At 44.5% G+C, this 20,571-nt stretch overlaps 1 protein-coding gene across 4 annotated transcripts; it reads left to right on the top strand.

The window, feature by feature from the left end:
* Window positions 1-1,254: 1,254 nt before the first annotated feature.
* On the top strand, window positions 1,255-18,301 carry SERTM1 (serine rich and transmembrane domain containing 1). Of its 4 annotated transcripts, XM_075742964.1 has the most exons (4): window positions 1,255-1,347; window positions 2,977-3,106; window positions 8,368-8,466; window positions 17,232-18,301. In XM_075742964.1, the coding sequence occupies exon 4, from the start codon at window positions 17,417-17,419 to the stop codon at window positions 17,738-17,740; it is 324 nt and encodes a 107-aa protein (XP_075599079.1). In that variant the 5' UTR covers window positions 1,255-1,347; window positions 2,977-3,106; window positions 8,368-8,466; window positions 17,232-17,416; the 3' UTR covers window positions 17,741-18,301. The 4 variants fall into 4 exon arrangements, with proteins under 4 accessions (XP_075599079.1, XP_075599078.1, XP_075599081.1 ...); XM_075742963.1 differs by lacking the exon at window positions 2,977-3,106 and having other exon boundaries at window positions 1,262-1,347; XM_075742966.1 differs by lacking the exons at window positions 1,255-1,347; window positions 2,977-3,106 and adding an exon at window positions 2,378-2,400.
* Window positions 18,302-20,571: the final 2,270 nt, after the last annotated feature.

Genomic DNA, 20,571 nt, shown 5'->3' with positions numbered 1-20,571 from the left:
TTCAAAGGTTATTATCAAGGAGAAATTTAGTTCATTCCTTGGGAATTATTTTCCCGTGAAGATTTGTGTTTTATTTACCTATCCATGTGTCTTGTTCCTCCAAAACTGACTTTGTTTCATGGCATCCCAAGTTAGTCTTCTACTGAGACTCTATAGACTATATCAAAGAAAACACATCTCACAGAAGTGCCTCCGCAGCATATTACGAACTGCGCAGCTCCCAAAGAGCAATTTAAAATGAAGAACAACCTTTTCCAACATCCTTTTCAGAACTGCACATGGACATTAGCCAGACACAAGACTGAGCTGCAGAGGGTGCATTAAACTCCCCATCTGCTCTTCACAGTGCTCATCACTGATTTATAACCCACAGTAAAGTCATTTGGCCAAAAAAATCATAGTGGATGAGACAAGTGCACCAGAAGCCAGCTGAGCCTTTCCTCAAACAGTGTCCACAGAAGGAAATGTGTCCCAGCCAGCATGTTCCCAATATTTGATTCCAGAGTATGTGATATCTGTAGGTAAGACTCTCTCCAAATGAACTAGCAAAGCCAGATTTTGTTCTCATTTACACTACTTTATAGGCATTATCTCACTTGGTCTTGGCACAACTATTGACTCACTCCTGTGTAAATGATGTCAAAGCATCCTTGAGGGCCTCAGCAGCTTTCCTGAAAACTTGGAAGAGTTTTCAGAAAGACACCTGCAAGTTTTCACTTCCCAGGGAGCCTGCTTTTCTAACCCACTCCTTCGTCGTGCCCAGCTCCTGGTCGTGGTGCTACGATCTGACCCGCCGCAGACTCTGCCACGGAGGAGCCTGCATTTCCCACGGGCTGCTCTGCCCAGGTAGGTGTAGACTTCACACGGTCTCTCTTTGGAAGAAGGATCAGCCTCGGGAGCTCGAGCAACCCATTTCAGCGGTATATGCTACGGGACGGCCGTGGGATGGTAAGAGGCAGGTGTCAGTGCGGGTTTGTAAGATGCCCGATAAATCCCGGCGACTTCCATCCTCCTAACAGCAGCAAGGCGGAGGGGGTTCGCCCCCCCGGCGAGGTGAGTGGAGCACCGGGGGCACGCCGGGCTGGCAGTGTGTCCCCCAGCCCCCCGCCCCTGCACTACCGCAAACCGCCCCGGCACCGAGCGAAGGGGCAGGCGCTGCCCCCTCCCCGCTCCGGCCCCCGCAGCCGCGCAGCGCCCCGGGGCTGGGGTCGGCGGCCGGCGGGCGGGCAGCGCGGCGGGGACGGGCGAGGGGCGGGCCGGGGGCGGTGCTCCCTCCGCGGCCGAGCGGGACGGCGGCGGGAGCGGGAGCCGGAGCGGGAGCCGGAGCCGCAGCCGGAGCCGGGCGCGGTGAGCGGGGCGCGGGGCTGGCCCCGGCGGGGCGGCTGCGGGCAGGAGGGTGCCGCGCTGCCAGCTGCGCCCGAACCGAAGCATTTCGGCGCGGTCTGGCCCTCTCCCTCTTGAAGGGGAGGTCGGCACTTTGGGTTTGGGGTGGGTTTTTTTTTTTTTTCTCTCCCCGCTTTATTCGCGCCCTCGGTCTGAGCTGAGCTTCGGCTGGGTACGGCTGACCCGCTCCGCTCACCTTTCTGCAGCGCCGAGCACCGCTTCCTCCCGCTGTCCGGTGCCGAGCGGTGCCTTAGCGGGGCTGAGGCGGGTCTCCCAGCAGGGTTTGAAAGCCGCTGTGCGCACAGGGAGCGCTCGGTGTCTGTCCTCCGTGCCTCACCGGCTGCTGCTGCCGCTCCAGGAGAGTCCTCTGAACGTTTTGTCTTTGGCGTGCCGTAATCAAGGGCATTCGATTTTCATGTGTGCTTAACTTAGGTACGTGTTAGGCCTGTGTTTGATTGTTCCCAAATCTGTTTTGGAAGGAACCTGTTTTTGTGCTTACGGACTTTGTGGGTTGTCAAAGTGCTTGAATCGAATGAACACTTCTTCATTTCGGAGAAATTGCTTTTGCTGGAGGCAGAGAGGGGAGCGCTCTGCGAGAGTGTGGGGACAGTGTCTGGGGGTGCACTGCTTCTGGAAGGAGGGATGCCGAGAGAAGGGAGGCACAGGTTGGTTTCCATTTCTGAAAGATGCTGCAAACTAGAGGTTTGATTGTGCAAAGTGTTGGGTCATCACTGTGCAAGCACATTTTTGGTTCTGTGGGTATAAGCACAGATTGCCACTCGTGTGCTCTTTCACATTGTTTGCAGGAAGATGACAGGAAAGGAATTGCTCCCTCTGCAAATAAATTGTAAAATGCCTGTCCAATGTACCGGGAGAAGAGCTGAGCTTAGACAGCTCAACGTGGAAAAAGAAAAGAGGATGGATGCACAAAAACGTGCCCTTTCCAAACACTTTAGCTATAAGCTGCAGGCTGTTACAATATCATCTCAGTAGAGGTAATGAAGTTTGGGACAGAAAGTAAGTGAAGTAAACTCTTCCTATCCTTGCAAATGCTAAACAATAGTTAGAGGGAGATTGTGACAATAGTGGTAAAGGGCTGAGGATTTGCCATATTGCTTACATTTTTATATAAGCAAAGACAATTAGGAATGCATATGAGTATTATTAAATTTAATTCTGAGGTGGTTATAGCAGAATGGGATAAAGTGGAATAAAAGAAATGTATAAAATCCAGATCGTATAGGATGTACACAGTGCTGGCAATTTTATTGTGATAGGGGACCCAGCTGAAGGGTTGGTGTCTGTTTCCATTACGATTTTGCTTCTTACAGTCATTTTGACTCCACTCAGACTTTTTCTGTGCCTGAACAGACTGAAAGGAAGGGCATCCTGAAACCACCAGCCTCCTTCTCTCTGCTATTATGCCTAGAAGAGCTTGTCCCCCTTAGGGATGGTTGCTGCTGGTTGTAGCTGGGTACTGGCCGCCTTCCTTCCCCACCTCTTCCTCAGACTGGGTCGTCCATGTCACCTAAGGTGGGGGAAGAGGAGGCAGGCATGTCACTCCCGTCTCCCTCATGTTTCCCTCTGCTCCAGCTTGCAGGCTTGCCTGCCTGCAGACTGCTACTTGCTATATCCAGCGTGCGTGCATCGCTGTCAACAGGAGAAATGCTGTAGGACCTTGAACTGGTGGGGCTATTTTCAAGTCTACTCTAGTACCACCTTGGTGAGTGTATGTGTATGCATGTATTTGGCTTAGGAAGTTATTGCTGTTTGCATTTTGTTAATGTTTTCAGATGTAGAAGGCTGACTGGGATAGCTTGTGTCTGCCAAGTGTCTTGGTTCATAATTGGGTCTTACTGGTGCAGCGCAAATTATAAATTGTATTCTGTAAATTCCCCAGCAGAGGCAGGAAGCAGTGCAGTTTTCCTCCTGGTGCCCCATCTATGCAGAAGCAGAAAAGGAATTAGCTCAACCATAGAGTACCTCCAGAAGTTACTGAAAAACCTGGTGTTTCTGATAGGTTTGAGACTTGGAATTTAAATACTAAAAAGTCAAGGCATTTTCACCTCTATCTCTTACACTCCTCCCCTTGTGTCTTCATGACTGCGGTTACCTCCTTTTCCTGGCTTGCACAGAGGAAATCCTGTTACGGCATAGTCGATCAACGGCACTGCTGAAAAAAACCCACCTCTCAGCCTGCCGCTTTGGCTGCATCTCCCCTCTTTGTCAGTCCTTCTGCTGCTCCCCCTTTTCCCCTTCATCTGACATGTCAGTCACAGGCTTCACTTTGAAGTGTCCTCAATAGTCTCCCCGTACGTGATGTACCACCTCTCCTTTACCGAGACATACCCTCTAGACTTTGATCAGCCCGTGCTCTCAGCATCTGTCTCCCTCAAGCTATCACCTTTGTATTTCCCTGAGCTTCCCTTGCGCTTACTTGTAGCTTCGTACAGGCACCTTGTCCATCATTTCCGTAATGTCCCTGATGTGTCCCAGCACGTTCCCTTTTGCTGTGGTGCCTTCGGAGGCTGTCTGGTGAGATGCTGAGACAAGCCCTCACCCATGCTGCCACACATCCCTGTTGCTGGAATTAGTCTGGCTCTGGATTTGAGCACAACAGTGTCCTCTAAAGCTAGGACACCTGAGAGGCAATGTCGCACAGATAACTCTATCTAGCACCAGCAGAAGCTCTCCTTCCATAGTCTGTGTTATCTTCACTTGCTTTTTTGGCATTTCAGGTGCAACCCTGCCCCCTTATGCTTACAAATTACAGCGTGGTTCACTGCAACTCCCTTCGCAATAGTGTTGTGTCTTTGCATAAGTTATTGCAGACTGTTTTGCAAACAGTGACAATATGTAAATATTGTGCACACAAATACAGATATGATAATGCCACAGTCTCTTTGTCAAGGGAAGGCATGCAGCCTGCACTGGTAAAATAAGGAATGGCTTGAGGATGGAGATCTTTTCTGTTATACCATTGAGGGGAACCGTAGAATCGAAGGAAAAGGCCGTACGTCTCTTGGTAAAGCAGGCTGAGGCACGTGAGTCGGGAAGCAGAGTTACAGCGAGGAGAGTTGCTGTGATAGCACATCTGCGCCTAAAATTCCCTTGACATTTAAGTTCACAGTACGTAGTTGGTACTGAATCTGCTTTTTCGGGGGGAGAAAAAATTCTGAAACAAAATGATGCATTAACAGAGGTATCTGTTGAATAAAGTGTACAAATTTCTATCCTAGCTTTATATTGTGCCAGGATTTCTAAGTAGGTTAAACTGAAATCTGCTTGACATTTTAGGGTTTGATATGGACCATATATTTTGTTTATATAAAATGTATTGAAGCATGTATGTCAGCTGAATTTTACCATAGGAAAGTGTTTTCTTATTACTCTGGACTCCATTTACTGGCTCACACCTTCATTAGCTAAGGACTAATAACCTCCTTTACTAGCGAAGTTAAGGGCCACTTTTTGTTCAGCAGAGCCCCTTGTTGAAGCCTGCAGGGAGGGCTCCCGAAACCTGCTGGCACGATGTGCCCACGGGTGGTGGACATGCCCCCATGGAGTACAAGAGACGGAGGCTCTCAGCTACGCTCGTGTGTGCAGCCACCTCGTCTGGCATTGGGTGGGATGGCGTGCCGCCGCACTGGAGGAGACAAGAGAGACCTTAAATCCATTCGCTTCCAGATTTAGCCACATTTTGTCCTAAAACTGTATTCCTTGTATTCATCATTTCAGATGTTTTTTTCCCCTTTACCTCGAGGGATGCCAAACCTGAGGGTTCAAGCCCTGCAAGTTGTTAGTTAGTTTCATGGGTGGGTGTGACGTAGAAGGAAAGCAAGCTCTGATAACAAGGACTGCTTGCCCTGGGGCTTGATATTTTATCTGGTGGGTTTTGTTCTGCATAAATGATGTGGAGGAGCTGGAGCACTGCCCCATGAGAAGCCCATGTGGCTTCAGGAAGGGTGAATGCAGAGCACAGCCCTCCATTGCCACTTGGGCCCAAGCGTGGAGCCCAGCATCGGTCCCCTTGTGTCAAATACAAAAGGTGGTTATCAGGAGCCCATATTAGGAGTCAGGCATGAGCTAACAAAGCTTAATTAACTTTTGTTTGTTCTGAGATTAATTGTATCACCATCACCCCACACGTGCTGGGTGGCATCTTCTCCCAAAACGCTTATCAGTGTTGGGATGGTCCACACAGACGCTTGCAGCTTCTGCAAGGAGGGGGAGCAGGAATGGGATGACTCAACCATGAAAGGAGATGACAAGACAGAAGCAACTGAAATACTTTCATATACTTGTTCCAATGAGGGAAATGGGGTTTGACTGATTTTTAATTTTTTTTTTACGTTCTGTTCTTTTTGCCCTGTGAAAAAGTACTTTTCTAATTAAGCAGCCATTCCACCCTACACAAAATTTTCTGTTCAAACAAAACTTTCAAATTTGGGGTTGCAAGAAATCAAGCAAGAAGTCATTCCACAAAATGCAGAAATTACGGAATCCCAATACCCACCGATTCCTCCCTCTTCCCTGGCTAACCTTGCCCTGGACCGCGTTCCAGCCTGCTGTCTCCACGGGCACCCGCGGGCTGTTACTTTGGCAGTGACATCTCGGTGGCAGTGTTTGTCTGTAGAAGTCAATTACTGAGACCTAAACCTATTAGGGGGGACCAAATGGCTGTGTGAACTTTCATGTTTCTTCTTCCTGACCATGCGCTGTCATTAAACTTTAGGAGCTTGACTGTCTTTGAGGTTTCTGCCTGGGGTTGAGTTTGTCTGAAAGTGACCAACAGGAACAAAAGAATGGGAATCAAGGGAATAAAGCTGGGACTGGACACCGAGAAATCAAATATCACCCGTCACTCTGGTCAAGGAAGAGTGGGATTTTGAGGTCTGTTGGGTTTATTTTAGCAACCTGTAATTTTTCACAGGAAATTTTCAACAAAAGTGCATAATAAATATTTTTAGGAAACTGATCTCCCCAGTGACTGTGTGTCGTTTGGGTGAGATTCAGACTCACACTCCCATGACGGGCGGGAGCATGGAGGGTCCTGTTTCCCCATCTGAAGTCCCAGATGTACAGTGATGAGAGTCCTTTCCCCACTGACATCCCGAGAGATACAGGGAACAGATAGGTCCCTGCTCCCCACTTATCTTATTGGCAATGGGAGTGAATACAGTGTTTGGGCCAGATCCTGCTGTGCCTGAACGTGATCAGTGCGAGCCTCAGCTGTGGGCTACTGCCGCAGCTGAGACTGTGAAAATAACTGCGAAGGGCATTAGACTGGTGCAAAAAAGGATGAAGGACTGTGGGATACAACTGTGTATGCCTGTAGATAAGCTTCTTGATGTTCTGGTCCAAATATTTCTGTGTTCTACAAAGGTAATTAAAAGCTCAGACCTCTGCAGCTCACTGTGTATGCTTGCCATTTGAATATGAATGCACGCATTTAAAGAGCCTTGAGGATGCATTGTGTTTTGCACTGCATCTCTGGCGTGTTTAATCAGCTCAAGATTTGGTAGGCTCTGTTCCCTTCGCCTTGCCGGGGATTGGGGCGTTGCATTGAATGAAGGGCTAAATGGACAAGAGCAGTGCTCTGTGTATCTGGGGGGAGAGGGACTAAAAAAGATCCTACGGAGACAAAAGAAAGCTGGAAGAGAAGCAAAATCATTTATATTTGTTTTGTTTGAAGATAAACTCCATTTTGCATTCGTGCCTCTTTCCCCGAAGAGAGGTGCTCTGAAAGAAACAAAGGGAAGGGAAAGGGTCTCTGCTACTAGCAGAGAAAACTGAGGGGCATAGGAGGTCTTTGTTACACGAGGCAGATTTGCCAGAGAAAAGGTATATGGGGGCTGTTGCATCTCCGTTTCCATCCCAGTACCACTACCTGTCTCAGCCTACGTGCTTCTGGGCGATGGGGTGCATGCCCTCACATCCAGAGGATGTGCTGGTTCCATCCCCGGGGCAGCCCACCTCAGGGTTCACCTGCAGCCTCCCACCTCTCCTTCTGCGTGATCAGGAAGCTGTCCGACTCCCCTTGGGTGGAACATTAGTATAATCGATGTTATCAAAACATTTGGATTTCAACAATGCTGACTTTTAACAGCTGCACTAGATAATTTTCTTTATTGAACTTGGACAGGCTTAAACCATAAGTGATTCAGTGGTTGAAGGGATGAAAGCAACACAACAATGCATTAACATTCATCCCCAGAGATCTGCTTCTCTAATGCAGTTCAAACCAAATGTGCTGAAAGGGTAGAGCTCGGAGATGTATAATGATTGTGTACGTGTCTTTTCTTTCCCGGAGGGGAGGATCTTTTTGAAAGTGGCCCTACTTTTCCTTTAATCTGCATCATCTGGGATTTTTTCTTCTTATACAATCAGTTTAATTTGCTTTATTAAAAACAGTTCAGGGGCCACAGTTTAATTTTAGGTATTGAACGAACGTAGCACACAAAAATCTGCTAGATGTCCTTGTGCATATACAATATTCAGTCTGGGGATATCAGGTAAGTGAACGTAAACTGCAGATTGTCTGAAATAAAGAGAATAAATAAATAATGGTGTGTAATCCAGAAAGATCTGATTCCTGGCCGGAGTCCTTAGGGGATAATGTGAAATGAACTGGAATGCAGATACAGGGTTCCGGTGCTTCAAGCAGTGCCAGGGGACAGCAGGCTATCTTGGTCCTGGAGCACTCTGCAAAAGAAGAGGAGAAAGGTGTTATCAAAGCATGGCTGTAAAGCAGAGATCAAGAACACGGTTTTGATATTATACATGCAGTGCTGTAACTGGACAGCAGAAGGATGTGGCTAGCAGGAATGAAACAAGCCAGGATTCCAGTCGGTTTGTTTTCCTCTGAAATTTCTGGCACCGAGAGCAGTCAAAATAATTCAGCACTTTTCCTCCTGTTTTTTTTTTTTTTTTTATTAAGGTAGTTATTACTAAACTCTTCAGCTTTGATTTGCTTTTTTATAGGGGCTTATCTCAGCATGCAGTCCCTTTAGATTTGGGTGTGATAACTAACCACATCCTGCGCATCAGACATTTGGCTTGCATCCCCGTACCTTCCTGCTTGTAAGTACTTTATTCATTCTCTTTGCTTGTTTTTCTCTTACTTTTAAAGAGCAGATTGAACTGACAGGCTTTGGGTCTGATCCTAGGTCATGATGTCTTTGCTTTACATTGATATAAGTAAGTCTATAATGTGCAGATCCATGGGAAATGTAAATGATAGAAGCATTTGATCCTATCTGAATTAATCTAAGTCTCCTTATAGCTCTGAGAGTTTCCTTTTCCCAGCCCCGCACAAAACCCCAAACAAAATATAACTTGCTTTTAACCTGCAAACAAGCCATCTGGGCACTTGTCGTCTTAGATTTTAAAAGTAATAAATTTAAATCATATTAAATCATAATAAAAAAATGAAATTAGATCATAAATTAAAAGGAAGACTTTGCTTGTGGCAGGAAATATTTTTTCCTTTTCCTTAGTGCACTTTTTTATTGAGTCAGTTGGTGACTGATCCTATTTCCCAGGCAGAGAGGTAAAGGGATTCGGTGCTCCTGCAGGGTCCATCTGTAACAGGAAGAAAAGCATCCTACTTGCTTTCAATTGCCAAAGGCATTCGTGCAAGAATAAGAAGTATTAAGGATCATATTCTTGCTAAACTCCAAGTAAGCAGTCATTCTTTGCCTTTCCTACGTACATTTTCAATGGAATAAAGTGTTGCTAAGTTCTTGTCTGTCTCGAGCTACTGTCTAATTTAGTTGTATGATGTTAAACTGCTATATTTTTCCAGTCTAGAGCAAATTGCCTTTCAAGGCTGAAGGGTTCCCTGTATGTAAAGTTCATTCAGTCTTTTGATATGAGCACGCAAACGTATTTTTAATGGCATTCAATGCTATGTGTTACATGTTAGCTGGAAGAACCATAAGTGTTGATATAGTCCTATATGCTAAAGGAAATAAATGTAGAAAATGAAGATGAAAGAATTAAACCAGAAGCTTGTTGGCCTTCGTACATATATCGAATTAGTGAAGGAAACCTTAATCTTTTTAATAGATCTAGTGAAAACTTGCTGCCAGCTTTTGGAAGTAATCACTATGATAACAGGACTTGGGGGGGGGGGGTGTTGCCGAGGGCAACACACTTTTAAGGTTGAGGAGGTTTCATCCTGGAACTGACATCACCGTATCGCCTGGGCTCTCTTCTGGGAACCTGCGCAGTCCTCCTCCTGCTCTTCCTGCCCTGATGCTGAAGGAAGGAGAGGCAATTCTGGTTTCAGGTCATGAGGGTATGACATCATTGTCTGCTCATTCCTGGCTTTAACTTTCCAAAAGGGCAAAAGAGAGCAGAGAACACACTTGTGAGTCCCTTCATAGAGATAATCAGTGTCATCTTTAATGAATGTCCTCTGCCTCCCCTCTCCTACTCAAAACAAAGAGCTGTCTGCCTCATATGGAGCAAGCAATTTTTGCACAGATCCAGAGTACCGTCTAAGCAACTCATCTCCCTTTCCTAGCCATTTCCTAGCCAGATTAATGGCCAGTAATTTCAGTGCCATTTGCTAACCACCAAATCCTCCCTATCAGGGGGATGGTCTCATGTCATCCCTTGTGGGCACTTATTCCACTAGTGTAGGTGTGCATCTTCGAATCTCATCTCCATGTCCCCTCTGGACACACACATGCGTGCAAGCGTGGGAACTGGATCCACAGGAGGACAGTGTGCACAGAGATAACAAAACCTGGTGGCCAGAGCCTCCTTCTGCCAGGATCCATGGACATCTGACATGGGTGCTGGGTCAGCAAGCAACTCCCTGCCCTCCGCAGAGCCCTCTGTTTTAAAGAAGATGGTAGAAATCTAATCCTCCTGTTGCATTCAACCTCTGCCTTTCTGTATACATTGGGCTGAACGCAATCAAAAGGGGGTTAGGTTTTTAGGGAAGGCAGGCAGATACAATTAACAGCATATTGATGCCTGACAGGACAAGGGACCTCACTGCTGTAACACTTGGCAAATTAATCTCTCCTCTGTTAGGAGTTGTTTAGAATAAGAAAAGGACTTTTTAGAATACCTTCTACCTGTGAAGAAAGAGTTGATGAGAGTGTGTGACAAAAATGTTAGTTTATGTAGCATAAAAACACTGATTTTCTTTGATGTCAATTTGTCTCTCTGCTTAAAAATTTAAGTCTCTGAAATAGCCACACTATTTCTCAGTTTGTAGTCGCGAAAAACCAGGAAGAACCAAGAAAACAAAGTGCTTATCTATGGCTTATAATTTCCCAAGAAAATGAATCTACCAGACTTATCTTTGCTTCTTGTTCCTCAACTTTTAGATCCGCAGTGGTTGTGACTGTGCTCCATTAAATTATATTTCACTGAACCTGGAGAAATAGAGTTGTTGCATCAAGATATGCAGAGAAATACAATACAGGCAACTGGTTGGTAAAGGATTTATGACATTGGGACTATGAAAAGCTGTCTGTTTACTGCATGCCACCCTGGAGAGTGCTGCTGTCTCATTTAACATTCACCTTAGACTGAACAGAAATGACTACTGTCTCAGCGATGCTCAAGATTAAATTGCATATGTTACATATAATTTGGCACCCAGGGCATATGGTAATTGATGAGGCCTCCATTGCTGACCCCGTTTCCATTTTCTGAAGAAACAGGTTTTATGACAGGTACCATCAAAGATGCAAACAGTTGATATCTTTGGCATGGCTACCCAGGCATGATACTGCACGGTACCTGGGATTTACCTCTTACATAGTGACAATTTACTTAGTCCCTCATGTCCCCCATTTGCCCTGCTTTTGGTGAAGGCTGATTTGCCTATCTCCCGCTTAGCATGGGATAAGAGAAAAGATCCAAAACTCCAGCTGAGCCTGCCTACAGTATCTGCCAGGTAGCCCTACCCTTGGAATAAGAGTGGTTGTCCTCTCCTGTGAAAAGTGATTCATACCAAGGACATGAATGGAGGAACAATGCATGGCTGGAGGATAATACTTAAACAGTGTTTCTGGTTGAAAAGCAGGGATGTACAAATGCCACCATGTGTCTAGCAGGGCCTTTCCTTGTGTGCCAGCCCTCATATTAGGGGACTAAAGCAACAGAACAAGGTTTTGCTCTTTCGTATGTCTAAAACCATCAGAGTGGCGGTGGAGGATGTGCCGCCTTGGTACAGTGAGTTGTTTTACTGAAATGCCTGAATCTGTGTAAGCAGTTTGTCCATCAGGGCAGCAAGGCTGTGTAACAGCAGAGTAATAGCAGGAGGAAAACTCAGCCGTTGTCGGAAAGGCAGAGTATGACCTGGGACTTCCTGCAGTGGTGGGCCTGGGCTTGGTGACTGAGGAAACCTCCTCATGTATCCCTGTCCCGGCATTACAGAAGTGCTGCTGAGAAGGTAATCCAGATCCAGTGAGTGCCCCAGCAGACAGGTCCCCGTTCTCCTGTCCCAGGAGTTTTTGGGAAGCCCTCTCCTGTCAGAGTTCCTCTCCATCTCCGGTCATTCAGCAACAGCACTTTAAATTCAGGCTTTGCCTTAAACCAACTCAACTTTCCAACGATAGAAAAGGGAAATGTATGGACCGCTACAGAATGGGAAAACTTTGGTTCCTTAGTTGAATTCCTTGGTCGATTTATGGCTCTCTGGGTTTATTGCAGTTAGCCACTTTCAATTTTGTCATTATACTTTGAAGTCAGTGATGAAATTCCCAATCATTTTTTTGGGACCAGATTTGGGCTACAATTTTTGATGATGTTCTATTTAGTTTTCAGAAATGCACAAAACCGATTACTAAACAAGAAGATGAAGCTAACACCTAGCTTTACTGGGGGGTTATTCCTTTGGGAGGATGAGGGTAAGAGAGACAAATGGTTGATGCCACTTACCACCTTCTCCTGGCAGAAGCAGGAACCTGAGCCAAAGCAGTACCCGTGATGCACTGAATAAAACTGTTTGTGGATCCCCTTCTTGAAGGCTGGGAGGTCTGATTTGCGGTGTGGCAGAGGTTCGTGCAGCCCTAGGACTGTGTAGCTGCATTTCGGTCCAGAACAGCATTTGCACCCTTGCCCCACATTGCTGGCTGAGCCCTCCTGGCTGCTCTCCAGCATGGTTGCGATGCTGGAACAGCACCAGGGAACGTTGTCAGGGATCAGGATCGGATCCATTTTATTTCCATACACGTTTTGTACCTTACCTATGAATACTACTCAGATATCAGGACCAGATATGCTCGCACTCGGTAGGATTTTGCTGTTTTACTCCAACAAGGTACAGACGGTTGGTAAAAATCCTTTTAGATTGAGTAGGGTGCTACACTTTTAGGTCTGTATTTTTAAATTTGTGATTAAAACAACGTAGATTTCTTTTTCTTCCTAAAATATTACCCAAAGAGCCACTGTAACTGAAGCTACATTTTATGGTGAGATTCATTTACACATCACATCACTACGCAGTGTGAATGAGGCAACTAGGATCTGGGCCATAGTCATTTGGAATCAGAGTTTACAGTGTCTCTGATCTCACTACAGAATATTTGGTTAAAAATAGCCCAGCTGACATTGTAAGACCTATAAAGGCTCTGATCTAGCAAAGCACGCACATCTCTGCTTAAAAGTGAGGTTCTGATTAGTCCTATTTAAGACCATAAATTTTCCACTAACTTCAAAGAAAGTCCTATGCCAAAGTTCTTCCTTGTACCAGGGCCAAAACTATTAATTGTAAAAGTAGAACATAGATCATCTCAAATTTGTGAAGAATGTAAAGACTTTTAACTTCTGCCATGTTAAAGAATTTATGTGAATTAATTCCTTAAGTTATTATAGATGTTATAATAACTCAATTAATAATGGATCTGCTTTTCATTATGACGAGGAATCAAGGATAAACATCTTCTGTATCAAAGCTTATCTTTTAAAAAGGATAAATTAGCTATAACACACTTAACTACTTCCAGAACATGAAATGAACACGTATTGTTCCATTAGTTAATTTTGGATCACTAAATTAAACACAGTTCAAAAGGAGTATAATCTCATAAGGATCTCTCTTTGTTCAGTCTGTTGTGACTTATTTCATGAGGTAGAATAAATACTTTTTCTTGTGGGGCTAAATACTGTTAGGGATAGAAAATGGTTTTGGTTTAGTATATTTTATGCATTAGTATGAGTTATATACTACGAGGGTAAGAGTATTTTTATCTGGTATTCAGAAGCAGTTTTGTGTTCCTGCATATCTTGTAGACTCTTGGGATGCTTGATTAAGACTACCGAAAGCTCTGCAGTAAAGCAATAAATGTAATAAATAAATAATAAAACAACATCCAGAATGTAACCTTTTATCCATGACAACATGGATGTGTATGTACTAGTAAATTAATCCAGGCCAGGGCATAGGCCTATCATCATCTCTCCTGTTGAACTGGTGAACACACCTCCTGACATGGTTTTGGCCAGCTAGCCAATATGCCTGAACATATTTGGGGTTAGGGTTGGCCATCATTCATTCCCAAAGGCAGCTGTGATTTGGCCATCCTGTCCATGGGGTTAAAAGGAAGTTTAGCCATCTTGATGCAGCATGCCACACAAATTGTCCCTGAGACCAGAGAATAGCCTTGACCTGTTTTATGCAGTAGTATAGATGTAGTTCTGAGGTGTAGAAAATAAAATAGGATTTAAATATGTAGAATTAGATTCTATCTACTGCTTAATGTAGTCCTTGTTTACTCAGGCACTTAGGGCTTTTTACAGCATATAGCATAGCCTCCTAAATTTAATTTACAATGCAAAAGTACAGTGGGTAACTATGCAAATAACTTCAGTGACTGGAGAGCAAACTTCTTAGCATGTTCAGTGGATGTCTCCAAGGCTTCTGTGTTCTCAGAGAAGAAACAGCACCGGCAGAAAAGTACGTTATCCTTCTTAAGGATCTTTAGTCCAGGTTGGGTCACACCTAGTGTCAAAAAGTGTCAGCCTCTTGAAGAAAGAGGTGCTTTGCTAAGTTAGCAGAGGTGGCATGTTTAAAGGGAAAATTATAGGGCAGACCATTGCTGGGAACAGTGCTGGGACACTTTCATGGAAACTCAGAGAGACACTTCGGCAGTTGTGTGACACACAGGACAGACCACAGACTGTCTCATCATTACTTCAAGGGCCTGATTCTGTCTCTCTGGCTAATGCTGACAGTGTTTGCTCGCTCTATCACCATGAAAATCAGTGGGATTTTCCTCAAAGCTTCTAACTGTGAGTTGGAGATAAGTGTGTTGAACTGGGACCACAGGATGAGGCTGAAAGCAAGGTCAAGATGAGAGGGACCACGCTGGGAACATAGTTCTGTACAGATATTGTCTTCTTCGTGGGAGGAAAGCTCGCTGCCTTTCCTTGTGGTGCCTGAGTGTCTGCAGTGAGAGGTTGACCACAGATGGATGGATAGAAAGATTGCATGCGGATGATTGTATGCAGAAAATGAGCTTCATTTCCTACCTTGCATTATCTGTTTTGTATCAAAACAAAGGCAATGGGTTACACTGTATAATTCAGCTACAGCACATCAGCTTTTTACAAGCAATTCCTCATCACCAAACCTTCTCTTATGCTTCCAGACTACACCTGGGAACTAAATACACCAGTTTAAAGAAAAGCAGCTTAGCGTACCCTGATCTGCTCACCCTGTGCTACTCTGACCTTTGCCAACATCCAAGTTTCCAGGTTCAAACACAAAGTGGCTGGAAGCAGTTTTTTCAAAGATGGGATCTCTTCCCCATTAGTGTTCGCTGCCCTTAGTTCCCTCGTGATTGCTGAGCTACCAGGGCTGCCCATTCCCTTGGGTTTTTGCTTGTAGGTATCAGAAGCTGCAATACTTCTCCGAAACATGCCTGCCATTGAGATCTCCATGGCAGCATTACAGCGAGATGCATTTTGATCTTTGAAACCATTTGATCCATTTCATAAATATAGAGTGAGAAAGCAAGTCTGACAGATCTTCTCATTCTGGGTATCTCTGGCAAGGCAGTATAGAGTAAGTGACTAATGGTAGTGGATTTAAGTGGTGCCCAACTGAAATGCCTCTGTGCAAATGGAGTTGGAGACCTACAGACACCTGCAGGGCTGTGATCTCATTGGCATCGTGGAGACATGGTGGGATGGCTCCTGTGACTGGAGTGTTGGGATGGAAGGATACAGGCTCTGTAGGAAGGACAGGCAGGGGAGATGAGGAGGGGGTGTCACCTTCTATGTCAGTGACCAGCTGGAGTGCATGACCTGGGGATGGGTGAGGAGCTTACCAAGAGCTTATGGGTCAGGATTAAAGGGAGGGCAGGGACAGGGGACATTACAGTGGGAGGATCTGCTACAGGCCACCCAACCAGGGAGACCAAGCGGATGAGGCCCTCTGTAGACAGATAGGAGCAACCTCATGTTCACAAGCCCTGGGCCTCATGGGTAACTTCAACCACCCTGGTATCTGTTGGAGGGACAACACAACAAGGCATAAGGAATCCAGGAGGTTCCTGGAATGTGTGGATGATAACTTCCTCCTCCAAGTGACAGAGGAGCCAATGAGGAGAGGTGCCATGCTGGACCTTGTACTCACCAACAAGAAGGGGCTGGTGGGGAATGTGAAGCTGAAGGGCAGCCTTGGCTGCAGTGACCATGAAATGGTGGAGTTCAAGGTCCTCAGGGCAGTGAGGAGGGTGCATAGCAAGGTCATTACCCTGAACTTCAGGAGAGCAGACTTTGGCCTCTTCAGGGATCTGCTTGGTAGAGTGCCATGGGATGAAGCCCTGGAGGGAAGAGGGACCCGAGAAAGCTGGTGAGTATTCAAGGGTCACCTCCTCCAAGCTCATCCAACACAGAGGATGTCAGGCAAAACCACCAGGAGGCCCGCATGGATGAACAAGGAGCTCCTGGACAAACTTAGACACAAGCAGGAAGCCTACAGAGGGTGGAAGCAAGGGCAGGTAGCCTGGGGGGAATACAGAGAAACTGTCCGAGCAGCCAGGGATCAGGTTAGGAAAGCCAAAGCCCTGATAGAATTAAATCTGGCCAGAGACATCAAGGACAAGAAGAAAAGCTTCTATAGGTACGTCAGTGATAAAGGAAGGCTAGGGAAAATGTGGGGCCTCTCTGGAAGGAAACAGGAGACCTGGTTACTTGCGATATGGAGAAGAGACTGTTTACAAGAGCATGTAGGGATAGGACAAGGGGCAATGGCTTTAAACTGAAAGAGGGTAGATTTAGATTAGGTATTAGGAAGACATTCTTTACTGTGAGGGTGGTGACGCACTGGAACAAGTTGCCAGGTTTAATGCCAGGTTGGATGGGGCTTTGGGCAACCTGGTCTAGTGGAGGGTGTCCCTGCCCATGGCAGAGGGATGGGAACTAGATGATCTTTAAGGTCCCTTCCAACCCAAACCATTTTATGATTCTATGATTTGTCATCCATCATGGTGTTGAGCAGCCTTGCTCATCTAGGCTGGGGAGCTGAAGTCTTGAGAGGGATTTTTGTTCCTTGACTAAATTTTATCCACAAGACAAATTTGGATTCAAATATGTCTATCCCATATAAAGTACATTTTTGATTGTGCCTCAGTTAAACAATTCATGGTGGGGAAGGGTCAATTTTAATTCATTGATGGGTAGGATTTCTCCTAATCCCTGCATTTTGCAAAATAGAGATATAAAGAAAGATAGTTGTTAGTTACTGCTTTAAGAATTGCAGCTTAGTGCTAAGGAATAATAATTTGTAAGTCTTAAGAACTAGATTGTCTGAGGCACACATTAAATCACATTATCAACTAGTAAATTAATCTTGTTTGTTTTTTTTCTTGCAGTTCCGAAGGACACAGACTTACATTGTCCTGGGCTTGAGCAGTAAAGGATAAAGTTGATCACTGATTGACTTGTCATCTCTTTATTGTGATGGAAAAATGGTCGCCTAAAATAAACCCTCTGTTATGCTGCTAAAACTGCCTTTGACTCCAAGATCAGTTGTGATTTTTAAAATACAAACCCAAAAATGTCAGAACCCGACCCTTCATCTGGATTTGTAGGAAACATGGAAAATGGGACTTTTCTGGAGCTGTATCCCACATCTCTTTCAACTTCAGTGGATTCATCACCTGGCCGTTTATCCAATGTCTATGTCTATGTTTCTATATTCCTTAGTCTCTTAGCTTTTCTCCTTTTGCTATTGATCATTGCACTTCAGAGGCTGAAAAACATAATTTCTTCCAGTTCCTCCTACCCAGAATATAATAGTGATGCTGGAAGTTCTTTCACTAATTTAGAGGTCTGCAGTATTTCTTCCCAGCGCTCTGCTCTCTCAAATCTTTCTTCATGAAACTAAATGAAAGAACCGCACGGGGAATGGAAGAGCTTTGTCTAGTTTCTTGGGGAAGTAGTGCATGCAACATTTGCCTTAGGAGACTATTATGAAGAGGTGGCTTTTAAAGTTTACTTAGTTGTTGGGGTTTTTTTCTTTCATTTTTTAGTCTTCATTTTGCCTTTTACTAATGTTCTTTTTTCATTTTGGACAATGGATAATGACACTTGATCATTGTTTCCTGCCTGTAATAGTGATGCTGTCTTTTTCTCACACATATACGGTATTCATTAAGAGTATTCCTGCCAAATTGTAATATGGTTCTATCTGGCTGTGTCATTTTTCTGCTGTAGTTGTGACCCCTTCCCTGGTTTTGTATCAGTAATATGCTGACTACTTTTCTTTTTCCTTTTTTAATTAGATAAGAACTTCTGGATGAAATCCTTATTGCAAAAGTATCAAAAATCAGCTTAAATTATAAATATTGGGACAATTTAAAGTTGTTTGTATTGTTTCTTTTTTAATTTTCACATCTTTTTCAGTATTTATTGATGTTTATAAAACATGACTAAAATCCATTTGTTGAAGACTGTTGCTTTTGTTTACTGTTGAAGAATGTTGTTTTCGTTTATTTGTACTCACAACTCATTCTGTATAAAGTCTCTGTATTTCAGTTTTTGAGTCTCTTTGATTACCTTAGTAAAGTGACTACAATAACAATGCTCACTGCTGAATGTGTGGAAGTATTTTTGGACCCTGTTGCATCTCATTTGCCTAATGACTTGTTCCTGCAGGGGGCAGCTTTTGCTGCTGAACCATAAATACAACACGATTCCTTCGCATCCTTCACTGGTCCCCTAGCTTATTCTTAATGGATACCAGTACAAACCAGTGGTTTCTTTTAGAAGATCTACATACAACAACCATAGCTGGCAACTGAATAAGTCCTGTAACTGTCCTTTAGGTACAAGACATTTGTACTCGTGTGAGCAGGGCCAGCAGGGACAGAAATTGCTTGTCCTGGTGAGGACTTTCTGGGATGGATTTTGTCCACAAATGCACACTGGGGTGGAGGGGGGACATGGGGATCTGTGCGATGGCCAAGCAGACCTGTGCTCTGACGCTCAGGAGGTGCAAAGTGTGCCAGCAGAGGGTAGGAGGAGATGGGAAGGAAGAAGGCAGTGGTTCTGCCCCTGTTCCCCATCAGCATAAGGAGAGGCCAGAGGTGTGGGGCTCAGAAATGGATAATCTTTCACAATATCTCACTTATCTTTGCGATGCTGTGGTCTGGGTTAGGATTTCGTCCTGCCCAAACTGTAACTTGGCATTCAATTTCTGCAGTAAAATAATTAGCATCATTGTGAACAGGATCCTGTGGTCAGCTGGGAATTAGGGAATTGGGCCGGTCTCAGCAGGAGTGCGGGGCGACTGCTCTCCCTGCGCACGGTGCTGCTGCCCAGCCGATGGGTTGGGGAGCTGCAGAAGACCTCCCGACCAGATTTGTTACAAATACCCTCCTGTCGAGCTGTCAATGCCTTCATCACCAGGACACGTTCTGCCATTAATTACACAGGCTTTAAAAAAGAAATGTGGAAAACCCCGTGTAAATATAATCATTAGAAATGCAGCTGTTCAGTGCCACACAACACACAGATGATTCTGGAGTCGATATTTTCAATTTTTAAAAGTGAACCTATGGTATGGTAAGTGGTAATGACTTACGGTGGTGATTAGCTCCTTAAAAAGGTCAAAGAACTTGCTGACTAATTAAGACCTTAAGCCTGCAGGTTTGATGAATATATTTAGTTTCCGGAATATTTTATTCATCTAGACAAAAATTTCTTGTAAGTCACTTTTCACTGTAATTGATGACAGGCCTTGGGAAAAGAGTTAACTTTTTAAAAGTGATCGAGAAACATTATTTCCTTCCTGAAAGCTCTTCCAAATCCCAAACCTGTAACAGAATGTATTTGTGTGTTGACTGGTAGATAAAAATAAATGAACTGTAAATCAAGATGGAGTAACTGTTCAACTATCTTCTCTTATCTACAAGGTTGTAAATTTGTTGCTTCCTTTGCTGCAAATGCAGGAATGTAATCAAAACCAGAGATGAGACCACAGGTTGAGATGGGTATTGGTCCCAGCGATATGTTTTCCATTACTAGTTTATGCTTGTGGATATAGAGACATTTAATATTAAATATAGACTGTTGAAAACCCATTGGCTTTGTTCAATGAGCTGTTGTCAAGCTTCACAAGAGCAAAAAGTATTTCTCAGACTGCACAAAGTAGCAAAGGTAACTGAAACCACACATTTGATTTTGCTTTGTAGTTACTAGATTCTATTTTTTTTTTTCCATTCTGCAGTGACATATGGGACTATACACAGTCATCATGATTTCAGCTGAGTTGCACCTGTTCTCTTCAGGACTGATTTGAGTAGAAACAAGTTGGATCCAACAGAATAACATCAGGAGAAGCCCCAGGCAAAAAGCACCATGGCATTTTTGAGGAGTACTAGGTATTTGTTCTCCAAGAAAAAAAAAAAAGGGAAAAAAAAAAAACAACCTGAAACCAAACTCAACCTGATCTAGAGTTGCAGGGATTTTCCACCATGGCAAATGGAAAAACAGATTAGGTTCTTCATTTTCATAAATTTTTTTGTGTTTTCTACCTCTCCTCACTCACAAACCAAACAAACCTGGACAGGCTGGAGAAGTGGGCAGAGAGGAATCTCGTGAAGTTCAGCAAGGGAAAATGTAAAGTCCTGCACCTGGGGAGGAATAACCCCAGGCACTGGGACAAACTGTGGGCTCATCAGCTGGAAAACAGCTCTGCAGAGAAGGACC

Source organism: Balearica regulorum, chromosome 1 (assembly GCF_011004875.1).
Source record: "Balearica regulorum gibbericeps isolate bBalReg1 chromosome 1, bBalReg1.pri, whole genome shotgun sequence".
Taxonomy (NCBI): Eukaryota; Metazoa; Chordata; class Aves; order Gruiformes; family Gruidae; genus Balearica; species Balearica regulorum.
This window is presented reverse-complemented; position numbering and strand designations above follow the sequence as displayed.